General features: G+C 35.2%; 5 protein-coding genes and 1 non-coding gene across 6 annotated transcripts; 3 read left to right on the top strand and 3 right to left on the bottom strand.

The window, feature by feature from the left end:
* Positions 1–753: 753 nt before the first annotated feature.
* LOC132721622 (U4 spliceosomal RNA) lies at positions 754–894 on the bottom strand. The gene has a single exon (XR_009624488.1). It is a non-coding gene; the product is annotated as a U4 spliceosomal RNA (small nuclear RNA).
* A 587-nt stretch (positions 895–1,481) lies between these two features.
* Positions 1,482–3,337, top strand: LOC132721612 (uncharacterized). The gene is made up of 2 exons (XM_060705932.1): positions 1,482–1,609; positions 1,903–3,337. The coding sequence occupies exons 1-2, from the start codon at positions 1,482–1,484 to the stop codon at positions 3,335–3,337; spliced, it is 1,563 nt and encodes a 520-aa protein (XP_060561915.1).
* A 5,353-nt stretch (positions 3,338–8,690) lies between these two features.
* LOC132721619 (cytochrome P450 1A1-like) lies at positions 8,691–15,055 on the bottom strand. Its single transcript, XM_060705940.1, has 3 exons — positions 14,425–15,055; positions 9,710–9,964; positions 8,691–9,325 (listed from the first exon to the last, which is right to left on the bottom strand). Exons 1-3 carry the CDS (start codon positions 15,053–15,055, stop codon positions 8,691–8,693), a joined length of 1,521 nt encoding a protein of 506 aa, XP_060561923.1.
* Positions 9,018–13,652, top strand: LOC132721616 (serine protease inhibitor I/II-like). Its single transcript, XM_060705936.1, has 4 exons — positions 9,018–9,086; positions 11,689–11,755; positions 12,712–12,831; positions 13,407–13,652. The coding sequence occupies exons 2-4, from the start codon at positions 11,695–11,697 to the stop codon at positions 13,526–13,528; spliced, it is 303 nt and encodes a 100-aa protein (XP_060561919.1). The 5' UTR covers positions 9,018–9,086; positions 11,689–11,694; the 3' UTR covers positions 13,529–13,652.
* Positions 15,056–16,571: 1,516 nt separating the features above from the next.
* On the top strand, positions 16,572–17,867 carry LOC132721620 (putative nuclease HARBI1). Its single transcript, XM_060705941.1, has one exon. It carries the CDS (start codon positions 16,572–16,574, stop codon positions 17,865–17,867), a length of 1,296 nt encoding a protein of 431 aa, XP_060561924.1.
* A 290-nt stretch (positions 17,868–18,157) lies between these two features.
* LOC132721617 (uncharacterized) lies at positions 18,158–22,153 on the bottom strand. The gene is made up of 4 exons (XM_060705937.1): positions 20,369–22,153; positions 19,784–19,996; positions 19,206–19,517; positions 18,158–18,705 (listed from the first exon to the last, which is right to left on the bottom strand). The coding sequence occupies exons 1-4, from the start codon at positions 20,450–20,452 to the stop codon at positions 18,487–18,489; spliced, it is 828 nt and encodes a 275-aa protein (XP_060561920.1). The 5' UTR covers positions 20,453–22,153; the 3' UTR covers positions 18,158–18,486.
* Between the last annotated feature and the right edge of the window lie 486 nt (positions 22,154–22,639).

The following is a 22,639-nucleotide window of genomic DNA, read 5'->3' on the forward strand; positions in this document are numbered from 1 at the left end:
ACTTTGTCTCCCATATATTGTTTAAATGCTTTGCAAGTATCGTAAACCGTAATGAATAGAATAGAATAGAATAGAATAGAATAGAATAATGTTTTATTACCAATCATGGGCCTTCTCAGGCATACAATTACATAAAATATCAGTACATTAAATGTACATAAACAAAACAATAATAAGATAACATAAGCTAATTCTGATTTGATAACACAATTAACAAAGGACTAGTAACTATATGTATTCAACAAAGGCATTTTAAATGACAACACATAAAAGAAATAGAATTTGTAAAAAACCTCAACAATAACTAACCCACAATATCTTTTGAGATGCACATTGACAAAGACTAATTAATGATGTTAATAAATAACTACAATTACTTATTATGCATAAAAGTTCTATTATTGTTGTACTGTATAAATGTACTTGACTAAAATGATTATTTATACAATCAGCTATTGACCTATAAACGCATATTAACATGATGATTGTTTTACACATATTTGAATGTATTTGACCCCTCACTAGTATGTGGGAAAGATACTTCTATTAGATTGGGAAATAATGTGAATATATCTACATAATGTTTAAACTAGATATGTTTAAAACTTTCTGCGAAACGCAGGTGTGAGTCCGTCTCTAATATATATTTTTCCTCCATGCTACCACAGATTTATATTGTAATATAAAACCGTGATTCAGCCGTTAAAGGCTGAGGAACTTTCCTTTCCATTTATTATTAGTTTTTGTGGTCAGTCCCCGTGAGGACGTTCATAAATTGCGCTCGCCGCCCATATTTCAGGGCGTCGGCGCGGGGTATTGGGTATAGTTTTCAACTAGCAATAACCACGCCTCGGATAAACCTCATTGGCTATGGTACCGCCACTGCGCAAAGCTACCGATGAGAGATTACGAGAGTTTATAAAGCGCATATTTATATTTGTCAGTTAGGGTTATTACAGAAAAAAGATTAATTCAAAAGTCCAAAGATAGACTAGAAATATATATTGAATGATATTGCACGAATTATTTTTTGAAATCTTTACTGAACTTTACTGTAAATTACAAGTAAATGTCTTTTTATTACTTCCCTTTATATATTTCAGAAGACGTATAGATCACACAATCAATACTACATTTATTTCCGGTTGTCGAAAAACGCTTCAAGCATGGAAAAGTTATAATTAGCGTAAAAGTTGAGTGGAGAATATTTTATGATATTCAGACTGTTTTAAAATGGTTTAAAACTATTTAAATAAACACAAAGGTATAAAGTTACGGCTTTCATAATACATTATTATGTATATACTTCATGCTCTGTGACATTTAAACCAAAACAATTAGAGCGCATATTTATATACATGTATTTAACTAGTATAATTACAAATGGACTTATACAAGTTTATACGATAATTTCGATCTAGCCCAACTTACTTTATGATTTTTTCCCCCCTTCTGGAGTTTAAAATAAAATCTGATACAAAATGAATTTTTCTAATAAATCTAAAGCGTACAGTGAGTGTGCCGAGCATGGCAACGAACCGGAGGAACTTTTCTGTTTCGGGCACGGGAACATGATTTGTGTCGTCTGCAGGCGATTGTACCATGGAAAGTAAGTACAGCTGGTCTATGTCTTTATTTTTTCAGAACATTGTAAGCGACACGTGTGCGTTTTCGATAATTTCCAACCTTCCTATATGTTTCTTTATAATTACCCGTACAATTTTATAACACTAGAGCTATATCTGATTTGTTTATTTCATGATTTGTATATATCTTGCTGCAAAAAAAGCCAATATAGACCATGCACTTAGTGCTACTCACTATGATAAACAAATGTAACATAAAAATATTATTTTATTTTAGAAAAAAAAACCAATATCTGTATGTCTTCTTTTTTTACAGATGCAAAAAAGTTGAACCTATATCAGACGAATGTGTTGATTTCTCCAAATCGTACGTCAGTGGATCATGCACAAAGCAGATTCAGCACCTGATTCTGCAGTGTAAAGCCGTTGCTAAGGAACGCGACCGTGATTTGAAAAACCTTGACCTAAAAAGAAAGGAGATACTAAGCTCAATAATGGCCTTGAAGCAGAAACTTTTTGAAAAGATCGAGAAACTCACGTCAAGAGCAGCAGACGACTTGGATAGACTGTTTACTATAGAAACGCTTGAAATGAAGAAGCATTTTACATCATTGCGCGGAATGATATCAGAGCTCGAAGAGAAAAAGACCCGCATCGAGCAGTCACAGAGTCAAAGGTCAGAATTTGGTCTATTTATAGCAGTTCAAAAAGCGTTAAGAAAACAGACGGAAATGGCGTCAGCACTGAGAAATATTCACGACGAAGCACATAGGGTGAATTTAAAGTTCAAAGAGAGTGACGCCTTAGATAATGCTATGAAGGGTCTAAATAGTATGGGTGAAATTATTCTTAATACGACGGAGTACAAAGTAATACCAAAAGACAAACGATCGGTGAAATCAAAGGAACCGGAAGAGTTCGAAATTCGGAAGCACGTGGACGAAAGAACGGCTCTTCTGATTGGACAAATGAATACTCGCAACCGAGACGACCAAGAAAAATGTTGGATCACCGGGATGGCCATTCTGAATGATAGTTCACTTTTGGTAGCTGATTATAACAGCAAGCGAATTAAGTTAATCGGGCCAAACCAGGAAATCTTGAAATTTATTCAATTATCGGTACCACCTTTTGATATTGCGTTACTGGACCAAAAGACAATGGTTTGCACATTACCAGAAGCTAAACAAATCCAGTTTTTAAGCATTGATGGGAAATCAGACTTGAAACCCGGAGCTGAGCTGAAACTTGACTTTGATTGTAATGGTATAGATGTTTCAGGAGGGAACTTAGTACTTACAAGCATCGCAGACAAATACGTAACGCTTATATCTCTTACAGGTGACGTCATATGGACGACAGCTAGTGACGTCAATCACGGGGGACGCTTATTTGAATGGCCGTGGTATGTCAAAACTAATACTGAAACTGGTGAAATTTATGTTTCAGACAGGTCAAAGAATACAGTAACGACCTTAAATTGTGACGGTAGCGTTTTAAGCGTTCGTGACGTCAGAGGGAAGGGACCGAGAGGTCTTACATTTGACGGAGTAGGGAGTATGTATGTCTGTCATTACATGGCGGACGAGCTGGAGATTATTAGCACCGAGAACCCACGTGACAGACGGGTGTTACTTAACAAGTCAGCCGGGATCCAGCACCCACAGTGTCTATGCTTTGACGGGGTTAGGGGTCAACTTTTACTGTCGGTTATTAACTCGGATACTATTTCCATTTTTCAAATCAAGTAGGCCTAGTCCTAGATCTAATTAAGGTAAAATCAAAGTGAGGGAAGTATGACAGATGGTCTTTAGAATATGCAGCAAATTCTCAGCAACAACATTGGTTATGCTTAGTCAGCAGTAAAAGTGACATTATGCTCATTTTGAACTGAATTTACTGTTTTATTTAAACAATAATTGATACAATGTAATAGGAAATGTTTAGAATGAAATATGAAAACCGCCTAAAATGTAAATTGACTGCCGCACTGTAATATTATATTTATCAAGGTATCGTTAGTGATAAATAAGGGTGGATATTAATTATTGGAATTTGTGTGGAACATGCGAGATGTTTTTAATTAATGAAGTAAAATATGAAATTAAAAACAATTATTACATCATTTAAAGCTCTTATTGTTAGCTTATATCCTATTTTGAAAAAAAGACAACAACAACAAAACAAAACAAAAAACCAAAAAAACAAGCAAAATAATATACACCACCGCCACCACTAACAACAAAAATAATCCACATATTTTCTAAGTAACAATCGCTTACTGAAAAGTAATTTAAGTATTTTGATGTAAAGATGGTGTGTTCCTAATTTCCTATGTTAATGCCAAGTCTGCCATTACTTGGATTGTTTTTCAAAATTGATAACAAATTTTCCATTGAATTCTTTTCAAACGGTAGGAACTTGTTACCATTTTCATACACTCGAATGTGACGAAAGCAGAACTTGAGACTAACCTGTATTGGTTGCATACAAGGAATCATGGTGATGAACCAAGTAGGGCTCGAACCCACGATCTATAGGTTATGCATGACACACCTTCACATCTATAGAAATTCATTCCCCGTTATAAGGTTGTCTTGAACCTTATCACCAATGTGTCAGCTGCAGATCACTGTATTCGAAGGCTGGAATTTTGACATGACCGAATATAGTGCGGCCTTATTTAGTTTAATAGAGTAATTCTGGCTGTGCGTGGTTCTTAAGTGATTTGATTTACACCAATTTATTTATGTATTTTTGTTATATATATTTGTATAGGGGACGGGATGCAGGGCCTATACGTTAAAGGCCATTAGGAGTACTTTCATTGATTCCATGTAGCCAAGCATAAATAATGTATCACCTTACATTCTTCCAAGATATCGAATACAAAAAAAAAAAAAAAAAAAAAAAAAAACAGAGTGGCCATAATAACCATGCCTGTAAGTAAATGTCATATAGCGACTTTCAAGCTTAACTTGTGTAGGAATACCTCAGGTGTCCGAGTTGCACGAGCGAAAACCAACCTTCCGTAAACCAGTAGGATAAATACCACTTGTCTTATGACATAATCCAAAGTCCATTGGAAAGCAGCCGCTCTTACCAATCAGCAGAGTTATTAGATCAAGATATTGTTGTTTATATGATGCTGATGTTTACTAACATCATACTCCATCCAACTCGTCAGACGGAATTCAAAAAGTTATATAAGAACCACTAGAGTTTTCGTAGTGTAAGCTTTACTGTATTCAATGTAAAAAGGTTTATTTTTTTATATATAACTCTCAAAATTTAACTATAGATTCAGCTACTAAAAAGGTGATATAAAACCATGCGTACGTAAAATGACAGAAGCTGAATCTAATAAAAAATTATTAAAGGTAACTTTTTTATTTACTTATACATATAGAAGTTAACAAGAAAATTTATAAATAAATTTACCTCCCTTTATTTTCAGTGGCTAGGCAAACCCTGAATCCAATTACCTCCCTTTACTTTGCATTGGCTAAGGCAAAACTATTCGTCATTTCTGACAACCATGACAACAGGTCTGGCAATAATTCCGGACTTAAATAATGAAAGTCCATGCAATTATCCATGCCTAATGAGGAAATAGGGGTAAAAACGGGTTTTATTTCGGGTAAAAGGCATTTTTGAATCTAACAAAAATAGAGAATTGTACTGGTATAGTTCATTTAGATATATATAATATTACGCTCACAATACCAACACACATATAATTATATATATTTAGCTCCATGACCAACAGTCAGTTAACCCTGTGTTCTATGATATCACGGTACTCAATGTTTATCGGAACATGTTTAAATATACATACAGTATTGTAGTAACACGTATTATATTATATAAGAATAAATAAATACTTCTCTAAAAGTGAACTTTTTCCAAATAGAATCTATGTCAAACATTTATTTCAAAAGAAATATTATAGAACCTGTGATATGATAGGAACTGAGTATATCTTAAAATAACAGAATGCACGTGATGAGTAGCCCAGAGCTCTGAGGAAATTCGCTCCTTATACTTTTAAATATGTACATTTTCACTGCTCGTTGTTACATAATTATTTTGAATTATATAGGTTTTGTCTGGCTCGAAAGATGAACAAGTCCATTAAAGAATCTTAGCGTTTTAATTCTTCTAAGTAAGAAATAGACCATAAATTGCTATATATCGCCCCCGAGATGTAAATTGGTACCTAGACGGTTGTGTTGGTCCATGGCTGGGCAAACAAATGTACAAAGATGGCCCGATTAAAGTACAAATTTTTTAGGAAAATCTGCCATATAAAATAATGAAGTCGAAATTCTGCAAGTTTTTAAATTTGTTTAAGTTATCAAGTTACTCCATCCTGTCAACAGGACGGAATTCAAATATTTATTTAGAACCACTCGACCTTTGTATAGGTCGACCGTAAGCTTTACTGGTGGAAGAAGACGTCCTCTTAAAAAAACATTACGTATATATACATATCTAAATTTACTATAATACTACTTAGTAAAAAAATCTATAGTATCCTTTGAACGTAAAAATAATTTAATATATATTTAAAGATATTATTTAAGCCAGTTTATTATTTAATTACTGTATCGAATTAGGTGAAAACAGACAAAACACATCTTTCAATTACCTCCCTTTAATACAAGTCTCGCTCTCTCTTATTATGGAATGCCGTATGTGACATAAATTTTCTCTATGAAATTGAAGAGCGCTTTGATTTAATTTGATCTTGCTGATATTTACACGAATAAAATGCATTTGAAGAGACTTTGAAATTGTTTAATAAGAATGAATGAATTTATTCGAAGAGATGCGAACTTGAATTATTTAACCACTGGTGGTATTTGCTAGTTTCATAAATGGACTATGTTAACCTCTTTTCAAAATGTAATTAATGTTGTTGTTGTTGGGCTGTTGCTGTTGATAATGTCGGTGATTTTGATGATGAATTGAAAATGATGCATTGATGATGAAAATGATGATGATTTTTAAAAATCAATGATGAAATTTTTTTGCGCGCTGTCCTCTTCCGAATTGAACTTACCTAATTTGTGGACATATAAAAAGCTATCAGTACGAAATTCATTTTAAGTGCACTTAATTCAGACAGGGGATCAAAAATCATTAGTTAAAAATAAAGTTGTATAAGTATACATGGCGAAGTTCCTGCTTTACTGCGAAAGAGAGGCCCTGCGGGATTCGAACGTACAGCTGGGAGGGGCAATAGAACGATTCTATTTAGGCTACCCGACGTCCGATTAAAATAGGTATTCCTGTTTATATATCTTTTTATAGATAACTGATTTCGTTGTAGGGTGTAAACAGCTGTATAAACATGTAGATGTTTTTTTCTCCATGTAATTAAGTTACATTGTACTTGTTCTGGCTTCTAAAACATTATATGCCGCCTTTTAACATGTTTTTCTTTGATGCGTTGCCGGGCGTTGCGGTACCCGTCCCGTTACAGTATAAAAACGCATACGCTGAAGGAGTACCAAAATCAAGTGTAACTTGTTTCCAAGGTGGTAGAATTATTTTACACTTAATGATTTCGACTTCGTGGCGGTGGTGTTGGTAATATTCACCCCGGATCACGGCAGCATGCCGCATTGAGTTTACCAGAGCATAGTTAAGCCATCGCATCTTTTCTGGGCATGCTGTTAAGCAGTTCACCTTCATTTTTCGCAAGAAACTGATCAATAACATATGTACATGCCAGAGGAGAGGTACAGTGCGAATGACCGTAGAAAGGACTTCATTATCAGTAGCAACAAAAGTGACCTGCACCGTCCGGGAATCGAACCAGGGTCGCCTGATTCACTGAAAAACTAACTGATATGGGGTATTACGCACCATGATAAATCGATAAATATCGGCAAATATCGGGTAATATCGTAAAAACAATGAAACCGCTCTTGCGATCTTTCCTGTTTTCTTATTTAAATACAATGTTCATTATTGTAACATGTTTTCCATTTGAGAAAATACCAATATTACAGTTCGCATAATTATATATAACGATTCTTAGAAAAAGACACAGCTTTGTTTAATATATCAATTTATTGTAATGTACATATACGAATAAACAAGACAAAGATACAAAGTATTCCCAAAATTTGAGATTTAAAACACACGGTATGAAATAACCGATTAAATCGCAAATTAAATTGGCTCTTATTGTATTTTAGCTTTATGATTTTCAGTTTTCGTGTGTTTTTAGGTAAATGCAATGTGTTTGAAAACTCTATATTACTATGACATAGCAAATGATGTAACGTCATTTTTTTACTTTACTGTAAATATTGCCCTTCTTTTTTTACAAAACAAAACTGTCATCACGCCCAATAGTCGAATAATTACTTACATTACTGACATCAACAACATACGGTGGCACAGGGGTGACATGTGTGTGTGTGTGTGTGTGTGTTTTACTTATCTATCAGTTACTATGTCGTGCACACGTGTGACTACGTCGTACGCACGAGATAATTAAAGATCCTGTTTGTTGTAATTAAGGACGTAACCCCCTGAAGTGAAATTTTACATAATACATGTAGTTATTATTATATTTATAATTATTCCTCTAAAACAATTTTCAAACATCCAATACTGCAGTTTGTTAAATATGTACTGCAAATGTTTATAAGCATTGTAAGTAATCATTAAAATATATGCATTTATTTCTTTCTAAAATATGGCAAATACTTTCTAATTACCTCCCTTTATTTACATGAAAATATCATTTCGGTAATATCTTTATATACATAATGCTTTTTGGATCTTAAAATATTGACTCATCTTCATTTGGGCATCATCTTTATGATATAAAACCATAAAAAAGTTTGAGTTACAGGATCTTTAAGTCGTACGCACGAGTTACTATGTTGTGCGCACGATATACTTTGTTGTGCACGCAAGTTACTATGTCGTGGGCACGAAGTATTATGTCGTGAGCACGAGTTACAATGTCGTGCGCACGAGATAAATAAAAACATACACATGTCACCTCTGTGCTATCGTAAAACACCATGAAAAGCAGTAACATTTTCATTTTATTTAAAATTTAAATTATTATCATTTTCATTATAAAGGTAAGTCAGACACTGTGCTTGTATTTTCCATATTTCTGTCATGTACAATGACATTGAAATCTATGGGCTTCAGTGTCAGCCCATACTTACTGTCAACCACAGGGTGCTCACCAGGCACTATTTCAAACTTGCATTTTTGCACGAGAATTGTAAAGAAAAGGAAGAGTTCCATCTTAGCCAACTGCTCTCCCGGACATTTTCTTTTCCCAGACCCAAAAGGAAGAAAACAGTCAAGTTTTGTTCTATCTACAATGAGTCTCGTACCGGAAGTATCCAAAAATCTTGACGGATTGAATACTTCCGGTTCATGGAAGAATTCTGGGTCATGGCTGACGGACCATAGATTAACAAACACAAGCGTTTTCTCCTTGATGAAATATCCGTTGATGTAGGTATCTTTAGTCGTACTGTGTGGTAATGCAAATGGGAAAATACACGAGTGCCTCATAGTTTCAAGGATGGTCGCCTCAGTGTAGGGCAATTCGGAAAGATCGGTTACATCCGGATCTTTGTCGGTGCCGTAGGCGGCCAGAATTTCTTTGTAGACTTTCTCCTGCCACTCCGGGTTTGTCATAAGGTAGAGAATAGACCATTGGAGTGTACTTGCTATTGTATCAAAACCAGCACCTAGATGAAGTAGAAGGAAAAGGGGAAAAAAACATTAACAATTTACCAAACAATCGTTAATTATGTGAAGAAAAAAAGAATTACCAGGTGCTTTAATTAAACAACGAAATAGTATTGCCAACGATAGGCCAATTTTAAGGCAACAATGACATGTTAAGAAAGTAGCTGTCATATTCTTTATAATTATGCAAAACCGTTCCCTCTAAGAGTAAATCTTTACAAAATCATGCCAATTAGGTATAACGAAAACGTACGAAGAACCCGAGAGCGGCTTTGTGTTAATTACAATATATTTTCCGAAAATTTCCGAAATTTACCGATTCACTAGGGTTCGTAATCCTTAAGTTAAACACACTATACAAAATAATAATAAAAATTACGTACCAATGAGTTCCTGAAGTGTAGTCATAATATGTACGTCCGTCAGTCCGACGGACTTTTTCTCCTCCGTGGACGTCTCCTCCGTTGCCTTGATGAGGGCATCTGTGATGTCACGAACGTGGGTTGCGTCATAGGTGTCAAGATGTTCACGTTGTTTCTTCAGGCATAGATTATCCATCGTGTCCAGAATCTTCAGAAATTGTTTAAAAGACCGTTTTGTAAAATGTCGCATCCATGGCATAATGTCAACAGGATTTCCTGGAAAATACAATAGATTGAAAGAAAAAAGATCTTTACTAAAAATGTCATCTTTTAACCTTGTCGGTGAAATTTTTGTTTAATGGAATATAGAATGGAATATAAGATACAGCTAAACGTGGTTCAAAGACCAGTTAGATGATCAGATTTTAGTTGAAGAATAAATAAAAAAGTGCAGACAAACCACCAGTATAAAACCGACCAGAAAGTTGTCTTTGTCGATTGACATCTTGTTTAGACAACAACAACAAATGATAATAAAATAAGATGAATTAATAATAATAATAATAATTTGAGATATTGATTATTTTAAGTTTTAACTTATTAAGTCGTAGTTTTCCTAAGATGTGTGTCCTATTAAGGTAGTCGTTGACAGAATTTGATTGTACTTTAATTGCATTGATAAGAAGCATGATCTCACTAATGCAGTAAAGTGGATTGGTCTGCAATGGGCACATTTTCCATAAGCACATGTATAATAAAACAATAGAAATGTGCCATTTCGATATTCTTAAAAAAACTTGAAAAGAAATGTTGATGGAATTGTAAGTGATTTAGTAAGATCATTTATTTATGATGATCAAGAGTATTTTGTTCTAGAACATTTTATCGTCTGCTGTCTAAATATAATTATGTAAAATCAGATTAGGTATCTCACACTTGCCAACAACATACATATATATAATTCTTTCATAGTATAATGTTATGTCTGATATTATTTACAGGGCCTCTTTCGTTTGCTTGTTTATTTATTTGTCATTCAAATAGTCACACAAATATGTACATGTAATTGTGGTCAAAAGATAATTAGCATAATGGACGGAGCAATCTGTTGCAATTACGAAATCGGTTCGACCTTTATATTTAGCACTGAATCTCATTAAATACGGACATTTTAATATATTACAACCAGAAAATTATGTTATTAAACAACTATTATATCATATCCTCCAGTTGTTGTCGTGCAACAGACTTGTACTTGACGGGTCAACACACATGACGTCACGTGAACGTTTGTATATATAGCACTGAGCCCGGACAATCCCGGTAGTTTGATCTGATAAGTCTGGGAAAAATGTAAGTTGTTGCTTTTTTATCTTCTGTCAATTATTATTAGATTATTATTTAAATTTTGTTTTTTTTTTAAAGATTTTTTTTTCTTCGCAAAATCTGTTACCGGAAACAGATTAACGATGCTAGCTTTCAGGGCTTCCATTTCTCTTTTTGTTACCTCATGACGAAAATAATAAGAACGTTTTTATATGGTTATCTTCTTTATAAAGAAATTTATCATTTATTGCTTAATATTTGAAGGCTCAGTATGCCTCAGAAATCCATTTAAAAAAAAAATCTTTAGGAATAACAAACACGTGATTAATAATGTTTAAATAATGGATAAAGTGCATGTTAGATGTTTTACAGCGTTGAAAATAAAATAAGGTAGCAAAAAGATACAAAGTACATGTAGTAAATTGTATTTGGACTTTCATTCAAAATACTAATTCACTATTATTATACCAATTGCAAACAGAAATATATAAAAGATAGTTTGTGCATCTAGCAAATGAAGAGTTTGTTTTTGTAAACTGTAACAAGATACAAAAAAAAACATATACAAATTTGAAAACTTTAGCATTTCTGAGGCATAATGTACCTTTAAGATTTATTCTACCTTTTACCGGGGTCTTTCAAATATAATAAATAATGTTTATAACTTTTTACAGATCACGATGAGACAGTTTGTTATCTGCGCCTTGCTTATTGTCTTGGCTGTTGCTTATGTGCAGTCAGGTAAGTTTTCAAACACATAGTTATAACAACAACAACAACAACACCAACAGTCGCAAAACACTATTAACGATAAGGCGCTTTAGTTGCGTACGATATTCTGGAACAAAAGAAGATTTTTGCGAGCGAAACCAAATCTCAAATCTGATAAAATTGTTCAGTAAAAATCAAGTAGTTCCGAAGAATTACTGTATTTTATTTACATTAATTGAATAAAAAAATATGCATGGCTCAAAGATTTTCTTTTATGATCATAGAAATAAATGAAATGATTTGAGGACAAATTTGCGGAATTATTCTTGAATAATTGTTCTGTTATAAAGTACTGATTACTTGAATTTCTGTATTAAAATAAACCCTATTTTTGCACTAATATTTTAGCGGCAAGAATAATGATTTCAAAATTAAAACTGTATATTTTGCAGATAATTAGTTTATAAATAATGTAATTTATACTCAGTTACATAATTATTTCCAGTGTTTTATTGTAATATATCAGATGATTATATTCTGATAAACCACTAGTGAAATTTATAAAATATAATTTTCACTGTAGCCGGACTATATCAGAATGCGGATGAAAAGAAAATCATATCTAAATGGAATAGCACGCAGAAATAAATGCCGTCATACGTAAATTTTGCTTCTTTAGGAAAAGAAAGTCGATGTAATCATACATCATGTTAAAAATGTAACAAAATTAGAGAAATTTAATAGAACTATATTTCAAAATTGATGATGTGACGTCATGATGTGATGACGTCACAAAGGAGAATGCACGACGTTACGCGGCAAAATCAGTAAAAAATATTTAAAATCACTTAAAAAGCATGAAATAAAAAGAAAATTTATTTGTTTTACATATAAGATTGAAATCACACGAGCGAGATTTGTCATGGCACTTACATGACTCCATATTAATCAGTTCTTATAACAAGACTATACTTATATTTCAACAGAGTGTGTTCATAATGGTATCACATACAAGACAGGTGAACAGTACCAAGACGACTGCAATAAATGCACTTGCAGTGGGAATGGAGGAGGAGCGTGCACCAGAAGAGAATGCCCACCCAAAGGTGTGTTTGTAATACAATTCTGCACTTTTCTTAATTAGTTTATCCTGTCAAACAGTGTTATGACAATCTAACATAAATTATCTTTTTTTTTTTACCATATTTATGTTTAGTACTGTTGACCACAAATATCACTTAAATACAGGAGTTAAATCCAGATTTTACGTAATACATTTTAAGTGAAATGAGCTTTTATGAAAACGACTCCATTTGAATTTGTGTTCTTTTTTTATTTCAAGCTTAATGTAATATTATTAAAAGCCTTTGACATCTTAGTTAAACCGACGCTTACATGATCTAAACCTCAACGGAAAATGACGGAACTATATACCGAAATTTCTCGAACACACTGCACGGGTGCTTAAAGCGGCCTTTAGCTTTAATTTTTTGTTGAACAAACAGTTCTGTATTATTTCAAACTAAATACTTCAGTAACTTTATCTTGAAAAATTAATTCTTTTGATTTGACAATTATATGAAACGATTTATCTAAAAATAACATATTTAACATATTTTACCTTTAAAAAAGCTAAAGGCCGCTTTAATAATGTTATTTCATGTCGATTTTATCATTGAAGTCTGCACGTACAACGGAGGGAGTTACGGGGACGGAGAACAGTTTATGGACGCTGACAACTGTAACCAATGCACGTGCACTGCCACTGGGGTCGCAGCCTGTACCCTTATGTTGTGTGGTTAACAACGACAAATAAAACACCACCATTAATAACATCACATGTTTATTAAAAATGATTTTCTTTGACTGTGGTCATTTGATGTAGCGCATTTCTTGTTTTTATGTACATGATGGTATAAAAATAAAATTTGAAGGAAAAAAGATTTTTTTTTGTCTTTTATAAAAAGAATGAGTCGGTAAACTAAGGTAGCATTGAGTTTCATGGTTGAAAGGTACTAAATACTACATAACGCTTTGTTTGGTAAGTATATAGTTGAACGTACAAATTGCTATACATTATAAAAATTTACCATATTTTATCTGTTTAAGAAATACTCCCCTGTTGTTATAATTATAAAAGTGCTATACTTTTTTTCCATATTAAGACATATTTTCTAAAAATTACATTGGTAACAATATTAAACAAAATGGTATTGATTGAGTTCGGCTATCATTTAATAATATACGAATAATTGTCATTACAAAATTTTAACAATATTTAAACTATTAATATTTTCATCATATTGAAAAAAGTATTGATTAATGAACACCGGTACCTCAGTAGCAAACACGTTCTTCTTTAAAAACTACTTTTACAAAAGACACTGACGTTTGTTACTCGTTCTCAAGAAAGTCATTTGAGCCGCGTCATGACAAAACCAACATAGTGCGTTTGCGACCAGCAAGAATCCAGACCAGCCTGCGCATCCGCGCTGTCTGATCAGGATCCATGCTGTTCGCTTACCAACTCTATTACAAGTAGAGAAACTGATAGCGAACAGCATGGTCCTAATCAGACTGCGCGGATGCGCAGGCTGGTCTGGATCCATGCTGGTCGCAAACCCATTATGTTGGTTTTGTCATGACACGGCTCATTTTTTTCATGATTTCAAATATTTTTTTTATAGAATTTCACTTACCTGCCCCTGCGAATGCCATGAACTCGTCGTTGTTTTTGACAAGTTGTAGAAAATCTGGGTCGTCCCGGCGGTATCGTTTACCAAAACATAATGCGCATATAATGTTCCCGACGGAAAGATATATCTCATGGTGCGGATCTATGGGTTGTCCGTCGGACTTGAGTAAATTTTGTACCAAAAATTTAGCCTCTGATACAATTGCCTCCTCAATAGGGTTGTACTTCTTGTTTGCACAGAGGGCCAAAACATTCTGTGCAATCTTCCGGTGCATCTTCCATCTTGCTCCATAGTCGCTAAATCCCATACTGTTGCCATTGGCAATGAACTTGAATGAATAGAAATCCGGTCGTCCAGCGAAATCTTCTGACTGCTTGACAAGCGCCTGTCGGATTACTTTCTGACCATTTAGGACAACAGTCGGGCACGAGCCCATTGTGATCTGATAAACGTCCCCATAGCGTTTCCGGTATTCAGTCAAAGTCTTATGGGGTTTGCACCCCAACTGCGCCAGGTTACCAATCACCGGCCACCCGAGCGGACCCGGAGCTGTTGACGCAACTTTCGCCTTGCGTCTTTTGAGTACGACCATGCACAGCCCAAATATAAGCAGTAAAACTGGCGTGACGTACATTTTCCTAATTGTTGGATATTAGAATTAGTCCTTAAATTTATTTCACACGAGCGTTGCTTCAAACACAAAATGACTTTTTTAAACCAGGAGCAAACTTTTATATAAAGTAGGGGACATTTTACATATTTAATGAGAATGGTTATAAAACAGACACTTTGACCAGTACAATGACCTGCAGAGCGTCACTTTTCAGACGAATTAATGACACTGGGGGAAAAAGTCGCTCTCTTATTCACATGTCAGACTGCATGATGTTATATTAAAAGTTTAAAAGGGCATGTCACATGATACCTGAAGGCCAGTCAAGCTGATTTGTTTAAAGCCACATTATGCCTCAGGATATCATTTGAAAAAAATCTTTAGAAATGTCAAACATGTGTTTAATAGTGTTTGAATAATGGATTTAGAGCATGTTAGATGTTTAACAACTGAGAAGAAAGTAGCGCTGAACGTGCGATAATGTAGAAAATTGTAAATAAACAAGTATTTTGACATCCATACAAAATACTAATTCAAAATACTAATAATACCGATTTCAAACAGAGGTATATTTGCAAAAGATAGTCCATATATATGACAATTGAGTATTACTTTGAAAAATGTAACAAGATACCAAAAAATGAAGATTTTTTTTGAGAAATTAAATTGGTAGCATTTCTGAGACATAATGAGCCTTTAATTACAAGAAAGGCTAAAACCCTAACATGATCGATCTCAAGCTTACGAAATTAAAATCCTTCTTACTTAAGGTAATTAATATGTTCAAATGTCTAAACAACAAATGAGCCGCGTCATGACAAAACCAACATAATGGCTTTGCGACCAGCATGGATCCAGACCAGCCTGCGCATCCGCGCAGTCTGATCAGGATCCATGCTGTTCGCTATCAGTTTCTCTACTTGTAATAGGGTTTGTAAGCGAACAGCATGGGTCCTGATCAGAATGCATTTTTTGACGAAATGCTTCATAAATAACCTGACGAGGTCTGCGTCTTGTTTATGCCTAGGTCACAAATAAGAAAATGCCGCCGGGCGGCGTCTGTTTCTCCAAAAAATCGCAATATCGACCGGCGTCCGTCCGGCGGCAGTGACTATCGGACGGCAGCAGCTGAAAATTTTGTTCATCGGGCGGGCGCATTCGAGTTTTAAGTACTACTTAAAAGCTAACGGCGGCAGGACGATAATTTTTGGGGTCACTGAGTATAAAATATCATCGAGCGGACACCGCTCGGTCGCCGGGCGGCGACTGGTCGATGTTTTTGTGATCGGGCGATTTTTTTTTCTATTAAAACACCGTCCGATTTAAAAGGCTTCCGGGCGGACATCGGCCGGGCCCCGCCCGGTGCCTGAATAGAGACGAGTAGTCAAACGATTATCGCCCGGTAACCGGACGATTCATGTACAGGCACCGGGCGGTCATCGGTTTGTCATCCGGCGACCGGGCGGCTTGTGTTTGTTGTAATTTCAGCTATTGCCTCAAAAATATATTTGTGTAATTCTTTTCAATACTAGTAAACATGGACATTCTTGTGGAGCAAGAACGTGTTCGTCGATATTTCGTACGGCAAAGACAAAATATAATTGTTTATTTAGCAGCATTATATGACGAGGGTCAGTTCAGCGGAGGCCGTAGGAGAAGGTCAATCTGGGTGAAGCCATGGCTTCAGAGAAGGGTTTTCTATGGCCAATACGACACTCTTATGATGGAACTAATGCGAGAATCGCGCGGGGACTTCAAAACATACTTACGCATGGAACCGGAGATGTTTCGAGAGATTCTTACTAGGGTGGCGCCACGAATCACCAAGAATAAGCAAAGGCGACCTCCTTTAGAAGCAGGGCTTAAAGTAGCTATTACCATGCGCTTTTTAGCTACCGGAAATTCCTACCACAGCCTTGCGTTTGACTTTCGTGTTGCTCACAATACTATTTCACTCTTCGTGCCGGAAGTTTGTGAAGCCATTGTAGCTGAGTTTAAAGACGAGGTCATATGTACACCATCAACCCCCGATGAATGGATCGAAGTTGCAAATAAGTTTCGACGGCGATGGGATTTTCACCATACATGCGGCGCACTCGACGGAAAGCATATTGCGATCAAAAAACCAAAGCAGTCTGGAAGTCAGTTTTACAACTACAAGGGGTTCTTTTCTATTGTTCTGTTAGGTCTCGTCGATGCAGATTATAAGTTTTTGTGGGCGAACATTGGAGCTAACGGTTCGTCTTCAGACTGTGGCGTATTCAATCGGTCTAGCCTGGAGCCAGCCCTTAGAGAAGGAACTCTTGGGTTGCCACCACCAGAACCACTTCCATTTGACGATAGAAACACGCCATATTTCTTAGTGGGCGATGACGCCTTCCCTTTGAGATCGTATCTCATAAAACCCTTTCCCCATCGCTTCTTGGACCACGACGAAAGAATTTTCAATTACCGTTGTTCCAGGGCTAGGCGAGTAGTTGAAAACGCTTTTGGAATTCTTGCGGCAAGATTTAGATGCCTTCTTACCACGATGCAGACAACCCCAAGGAATGCCAAGAGGATAACAAAGGCTTGTTTGATCTTGCACAACCTGATGCGGGATCGTTATCCGAGCTTGCAGAACGAGGACCTTGACCATGATGACGGACAGGGGGATGTCGTGCCAGGGGCTTGGCGGAATGTTGGCGTGCTCGATGACGTCAATGATGTCGCCAGAGGACCAAGAGGAACAAGGGAAGGGAAGCAGCTTCGTGTGTATCTAAAGCACTATTACTGCAGTGATGTTGGGCGCGTACCCTGGCAAGAAGCAGCTATTAATATGCCCTTGCGATAGTATAGCATATAACATTTAGACGAAAGTGTGTATATGGTGCATCATGACAGTTAATCTTACAGCAAGCAGCCAATTATGCGGTTGTAATTATTTAGGCTATTTTATAGTGTTATAACTTGAAAATATTTTGATCAGAACTTAACAAATGTGTCTTCAAATATTCCTCTTCTAGTTTTAATTTCATGTAATGATAACATTTGAAATAGAGTAATAGCTTTATTTACTTTATTATTTTAAATGACTTCAACAACATAGTAATAGATAATATTTCAAGGTAACATTTAGGCATATTTGTGCATATTACGCGTTATGTGTGTTTCACAGAATACTAAAAAATTAAACATTTTACAGTGAATGTTGCAGACATAAACAGGGTAAGTCAATGATCATAAGTAAGAGTATTACATAATTACTTCGGTTTAACTTTTATACATTGTGAACGGATTTTTGTACCGAATTTTATGTTATTGATTTGTGTATTTGAAATTCTAATAATGATTAAATTGTTCATTAATCGAACTTCTTGTCCGAATTATATTTTTTTAATAAAAAAATAAACGAGCAACCTGAATAGCATCAAAGTTCTATAATGTTTTGAGCACCCATACAAAATGACGCATTACTTCTGTTGTTGATTAGCTAGTGGATACAGGCTGCGGTCCTCTACTTGTGTAGATGGTGATGACGACATTGTCTGCTGTGTCTGCCTAGCTTCGCTTGCAAGGTCTTGAGAACTGTGAACACTGGGAATGTTCACAGCCTGGAATGCCTGTGCAATTAAACTTGCCGTACTTTTTGTCTTCGCAGATCGACCTGACGACATATTGTCCGACGTAGTCTAAAACAATGCCAAATAAGATGAGTTAAGTGTTTGACACGAAATAATTTGCATATTATACAATTACAGTAAAACCAGCCTCTAAATATACAAAACCCTTCAATAATATCACCTCAAAATTCGAAAATAAGTTATTTGTAATGTTTTAAGCATTTATAGAAAACCAACCCGCGGTAAAAACAGAAGGTACTAGGGTTGTCTTAATACAGGATGTTCATTGTATTGTTGATGTTTACATTGCTTTTTGGACTAAAGAAACAAGCATAAGAATTGTTGAAATAAGTATTATTTTATAAGAAGTTTCATAGTATTTTTAAGGAAAACAGTCCATCCGTAACACTCTAGGCTGTTTCCTTACTTCAAATTTGTTTTGATATGACAAAGTATGCTCGGTTTGAAAATATTAAACCATAAAAAAGCTGATGTATTTCAAGCAATAGTAATGCCCTCGAAAGTATTCAAAAAAAATCTTAACATCGATTTTCAACCCTGATACTGACCTCATTGATTGTTGTCTGCTCATTGTCATGAAGCATAGAAAGGTACGACTGTTGCTGATCCGGAAGCTGAGGTGGTTGTTGCTGCTGGAAAGCTGGCAAACTGACAGGAAAGACCTGCGAGGGAGGAGGCATGCGAGGACTTCCAGCAACTGTAACAGCCGGTAAATAGCGCATAGTCGCCTCGAAGGTGTCTCTCTGAAACTGTCTAAAGCTCTGTGCAGGCACTGCAAGACAGGCACTTGTTAGCCACTGGCCCCAGGCAGTCCGTTCGTCTCCAGCTTTGGCTTTTTCATCTGCACACAAACGTTCTACCTAAAACCAAAACACATAAATAACAGCAACAGGAAAGAGTACATGCGGGAAATGCAAAATGCAGAACAGACAACGTCTACCAACGCTTATAAAGAACAGAAAGAATAGAAGGATATATGGTCAAAAACATGAAGTTACAACTGTCAGCGGACAATATATGAACTACTTGGGGGGAGGGGAGTCCGTCTCTAAGGGGCGCCAAAGCTCGCACTTAACTTATATTTGTTACGAGTTTCGAATTTTACTATTAAAGTAGTAAATTGTACCCTTTGATCTGCCGCTCTCATGTCCTGACGGGTAACATCCAGCAAACTTTGAAGTACATTAACAACGCTGGAGCTTGTTTTTGGTTTCTTCTTTGTCCTTTCGCCAATTGACTGAATGGCACCCGTGGTTGTGGTAGTTCCAAGGTCCGCATCCTCTTCATGGTCAAAGCTCCCTGTCTCATCTCCATCCTCAGTCCCATCGTCCTCTATGTCCTGTTGTTAAATTACAAAAACATATACTGGAAATATTGCAGTTAATATTGAAAGAAAATGAACTTTAGAAGTAAATGTTAAATACATGTGTTATAAACTTCTGAAAACGTTTTATATCATAGCCTATAATAATTGTGAACACTGTGATTTATCTGCTTATTTTGATACTAAGTATAAAATAACATCAAATTGTTTCGATATGATGAAATTCATGAAGCATATTTATATAAATCACAGTTATATTAAGTTTATCCTCTTGTAAGAAGCTTACATCTGTATTTCATCAATGGATTGGTTAAAAAATGTACGTACATCTAGTGAGCAATAAAACAATAAGATCATGTAATGAAAATTGAATTTCAAAATAATTACCTTTCCAAGCTCCTCGCAAAGTACCCGTGGCTTAAGATAGGAATCGAGAAACGCATATCTACGAAGCTTCCATTGCTGTAACATGGTGAGTTTCTTCGCACCTTGACCAGACTTTCCCTGACTGATTAGCCTTTTTATTTTGCCTATGTCAGTTCGTATTGAAACGAACCGCTTCCAAATGTTATCAGCTACAAAAAATATAAAAAGGTAATTGCATGGTCGTACAATAATTCACAACTCTTCTATAGATGCTTAAAATTTGCTTAGTTTCAGACGATGCTGTTTACTTTTTTTGGTGTTCCAAAATTTGGTGGTTCATGTGTATTCATTTACTAAAAAGGTACTCTTTAAGGTCATCACATATACAAGGACATGGTTTTTCAAGTAAAAGTCCAAGTGTGAATAATGTTATAAATATGTTTATTTTTAAATTACAGTCAAGGCTGTCTTAAACAGCCATCCAAGACATACAGTCATTTTGGCTACTTAAAATAGGTGGGTACTCAATGGAGGATCAAGTTCTCATTCAAATATATTTTTTAAGAAAAGCTATTATAATAGTTGGCTATCGTTATGTGTATACTAAATCTATTTTAATCATAGAGTAATCTGAATCATTATCATCAGTCATTATTATTATCATCATCATTATCATAATCATAACCATCATCAGTTTTCACTATTTACAAACGTATATAAATATTAATGGTTTGATATGTACACTCCTTCCATAATAGAAGCAATCCTGGCTTGAAGCTTTGCATAAATGTAACGTAGATAAATGCACTCACGATTAATAATCTCCATAATTGATACTTATTATTCGATAAAAATATTTATCTTCTTGAATAATAAAGGTTTTTTTACAAAACATAATAATTGTCTTTATTTAACTTCCGATCAATAGGAAAATGTGTGACAACCATTTAAGTTTCGGCACTTTCTTTTATGATTTGGATTAAACAATAGATTCTACATGTTGGTAAACATCAAAGATTCTTTTCTCCCACCTCTGACCACTTATTATTAAAGTCGAAAGATAAAAAGTGGCCAAACGCAATAATAATATCTTATTCCAAAATCGCAAACAAACAAATGATTGCAAAACAAAAACGACATGGTCGTTTAAGCCAGGTGAACGCCTATTTACATCGACGAACATTTTAATTAGTTGTTAATGAATCCATAAAGACGGGTAATAAAATTTGAAAATACCTGTGTGTCCTTGGCCAAGAACAGCAGCAAAATTTAAAAGTTCTGTATTTCTCTTTTGTTTGTTTTTGTAATCACTGTCACCTTGATTATAGAAGAATGGTCTTTCTTCGAAAAAATCAGCAATTTTTTCTTCAATGTCCATGCGTGTATCTAATGGACCTTCGCCTTCTACGGCCTCGATATTGGCCGTTGGTGACTCGGTGTCACTATTACGGACCTCCTTGGCCTTCCCCTTAGCTTTTGCGGCTGACCTCTTTGGTGGCATAATTACAACTGGCTGATTTATAAAGGATGTCATTAAATGTAAAGTCATTGTCGCCCGGCGCCCGCGCGGCAACCGTCCGATTCACTTTTAAATCGCACAGGCGCCGTACGGACATCGTGCGGCGACCGCCCGACCCGTTCAATTCTTTCTGTAAAATCCATTCGGCAAAAAATCGCCCGACGACTGTTTCATTCATGACCACGCAATGTATCAGATTTTAAATCGCCCGGCGTCCACGACATCAAAAAATCTGCCGATTTTATAAAAATCGTTAAATCGGACGGCGCCCGTTTTATTTGTGACCTAGGCATTAGTATATTAACAGAGACCGTTATCGGAATTTAATTTAATTTCATAATCAATTTTGTAAAATGGAAATTTCATTGAGTGAGCCTAAGTGTTTGAACTAGAGCACCTGCTACCATGATTTTACGAAAAAGACATTCAACAGTTAAAAATATTTCAAATACATATACTTTATATATATAAATGATAATGCTATTGTCTAGCCATGTCCGTTTCCATCACAACTCGTTTTACTGATAAAATAGCGGATATTGAAAGAGTGCAGATTCAATACTGAATTTATTGAACGAGTTGAATAAAATTATATTATGCGAGGCTCTGGCGAATATAAAAAATATTTTAGACAACGAATTCAATAAATTTAGTTATTAAGCTACACGAATATCATATTTTATTTTTTACATACCGAAAAGAAGAACTGTTTAGTGACAAAAAGTATCATTTTTTCATTGACGTGCTTATAGTTTAACGCATACATTTAGCGT

This window comes from Ruditapes philippinarum, unplaced genomic scaffold (genome assembly GCF_026571515.1).
Source record: "Ruditapes philippinarum isolate M1 unplaced genomic scaffold, ASM2657151v2 ctg1526_1_1_1_1, whole genome shotgun sequence".
Lineage (NCBI taxonomy): Eukaryota > Metazoa > Mollusca > Bivalvia > Venerida > Veneridae > Ruditapes > Ruditapes philippinarum.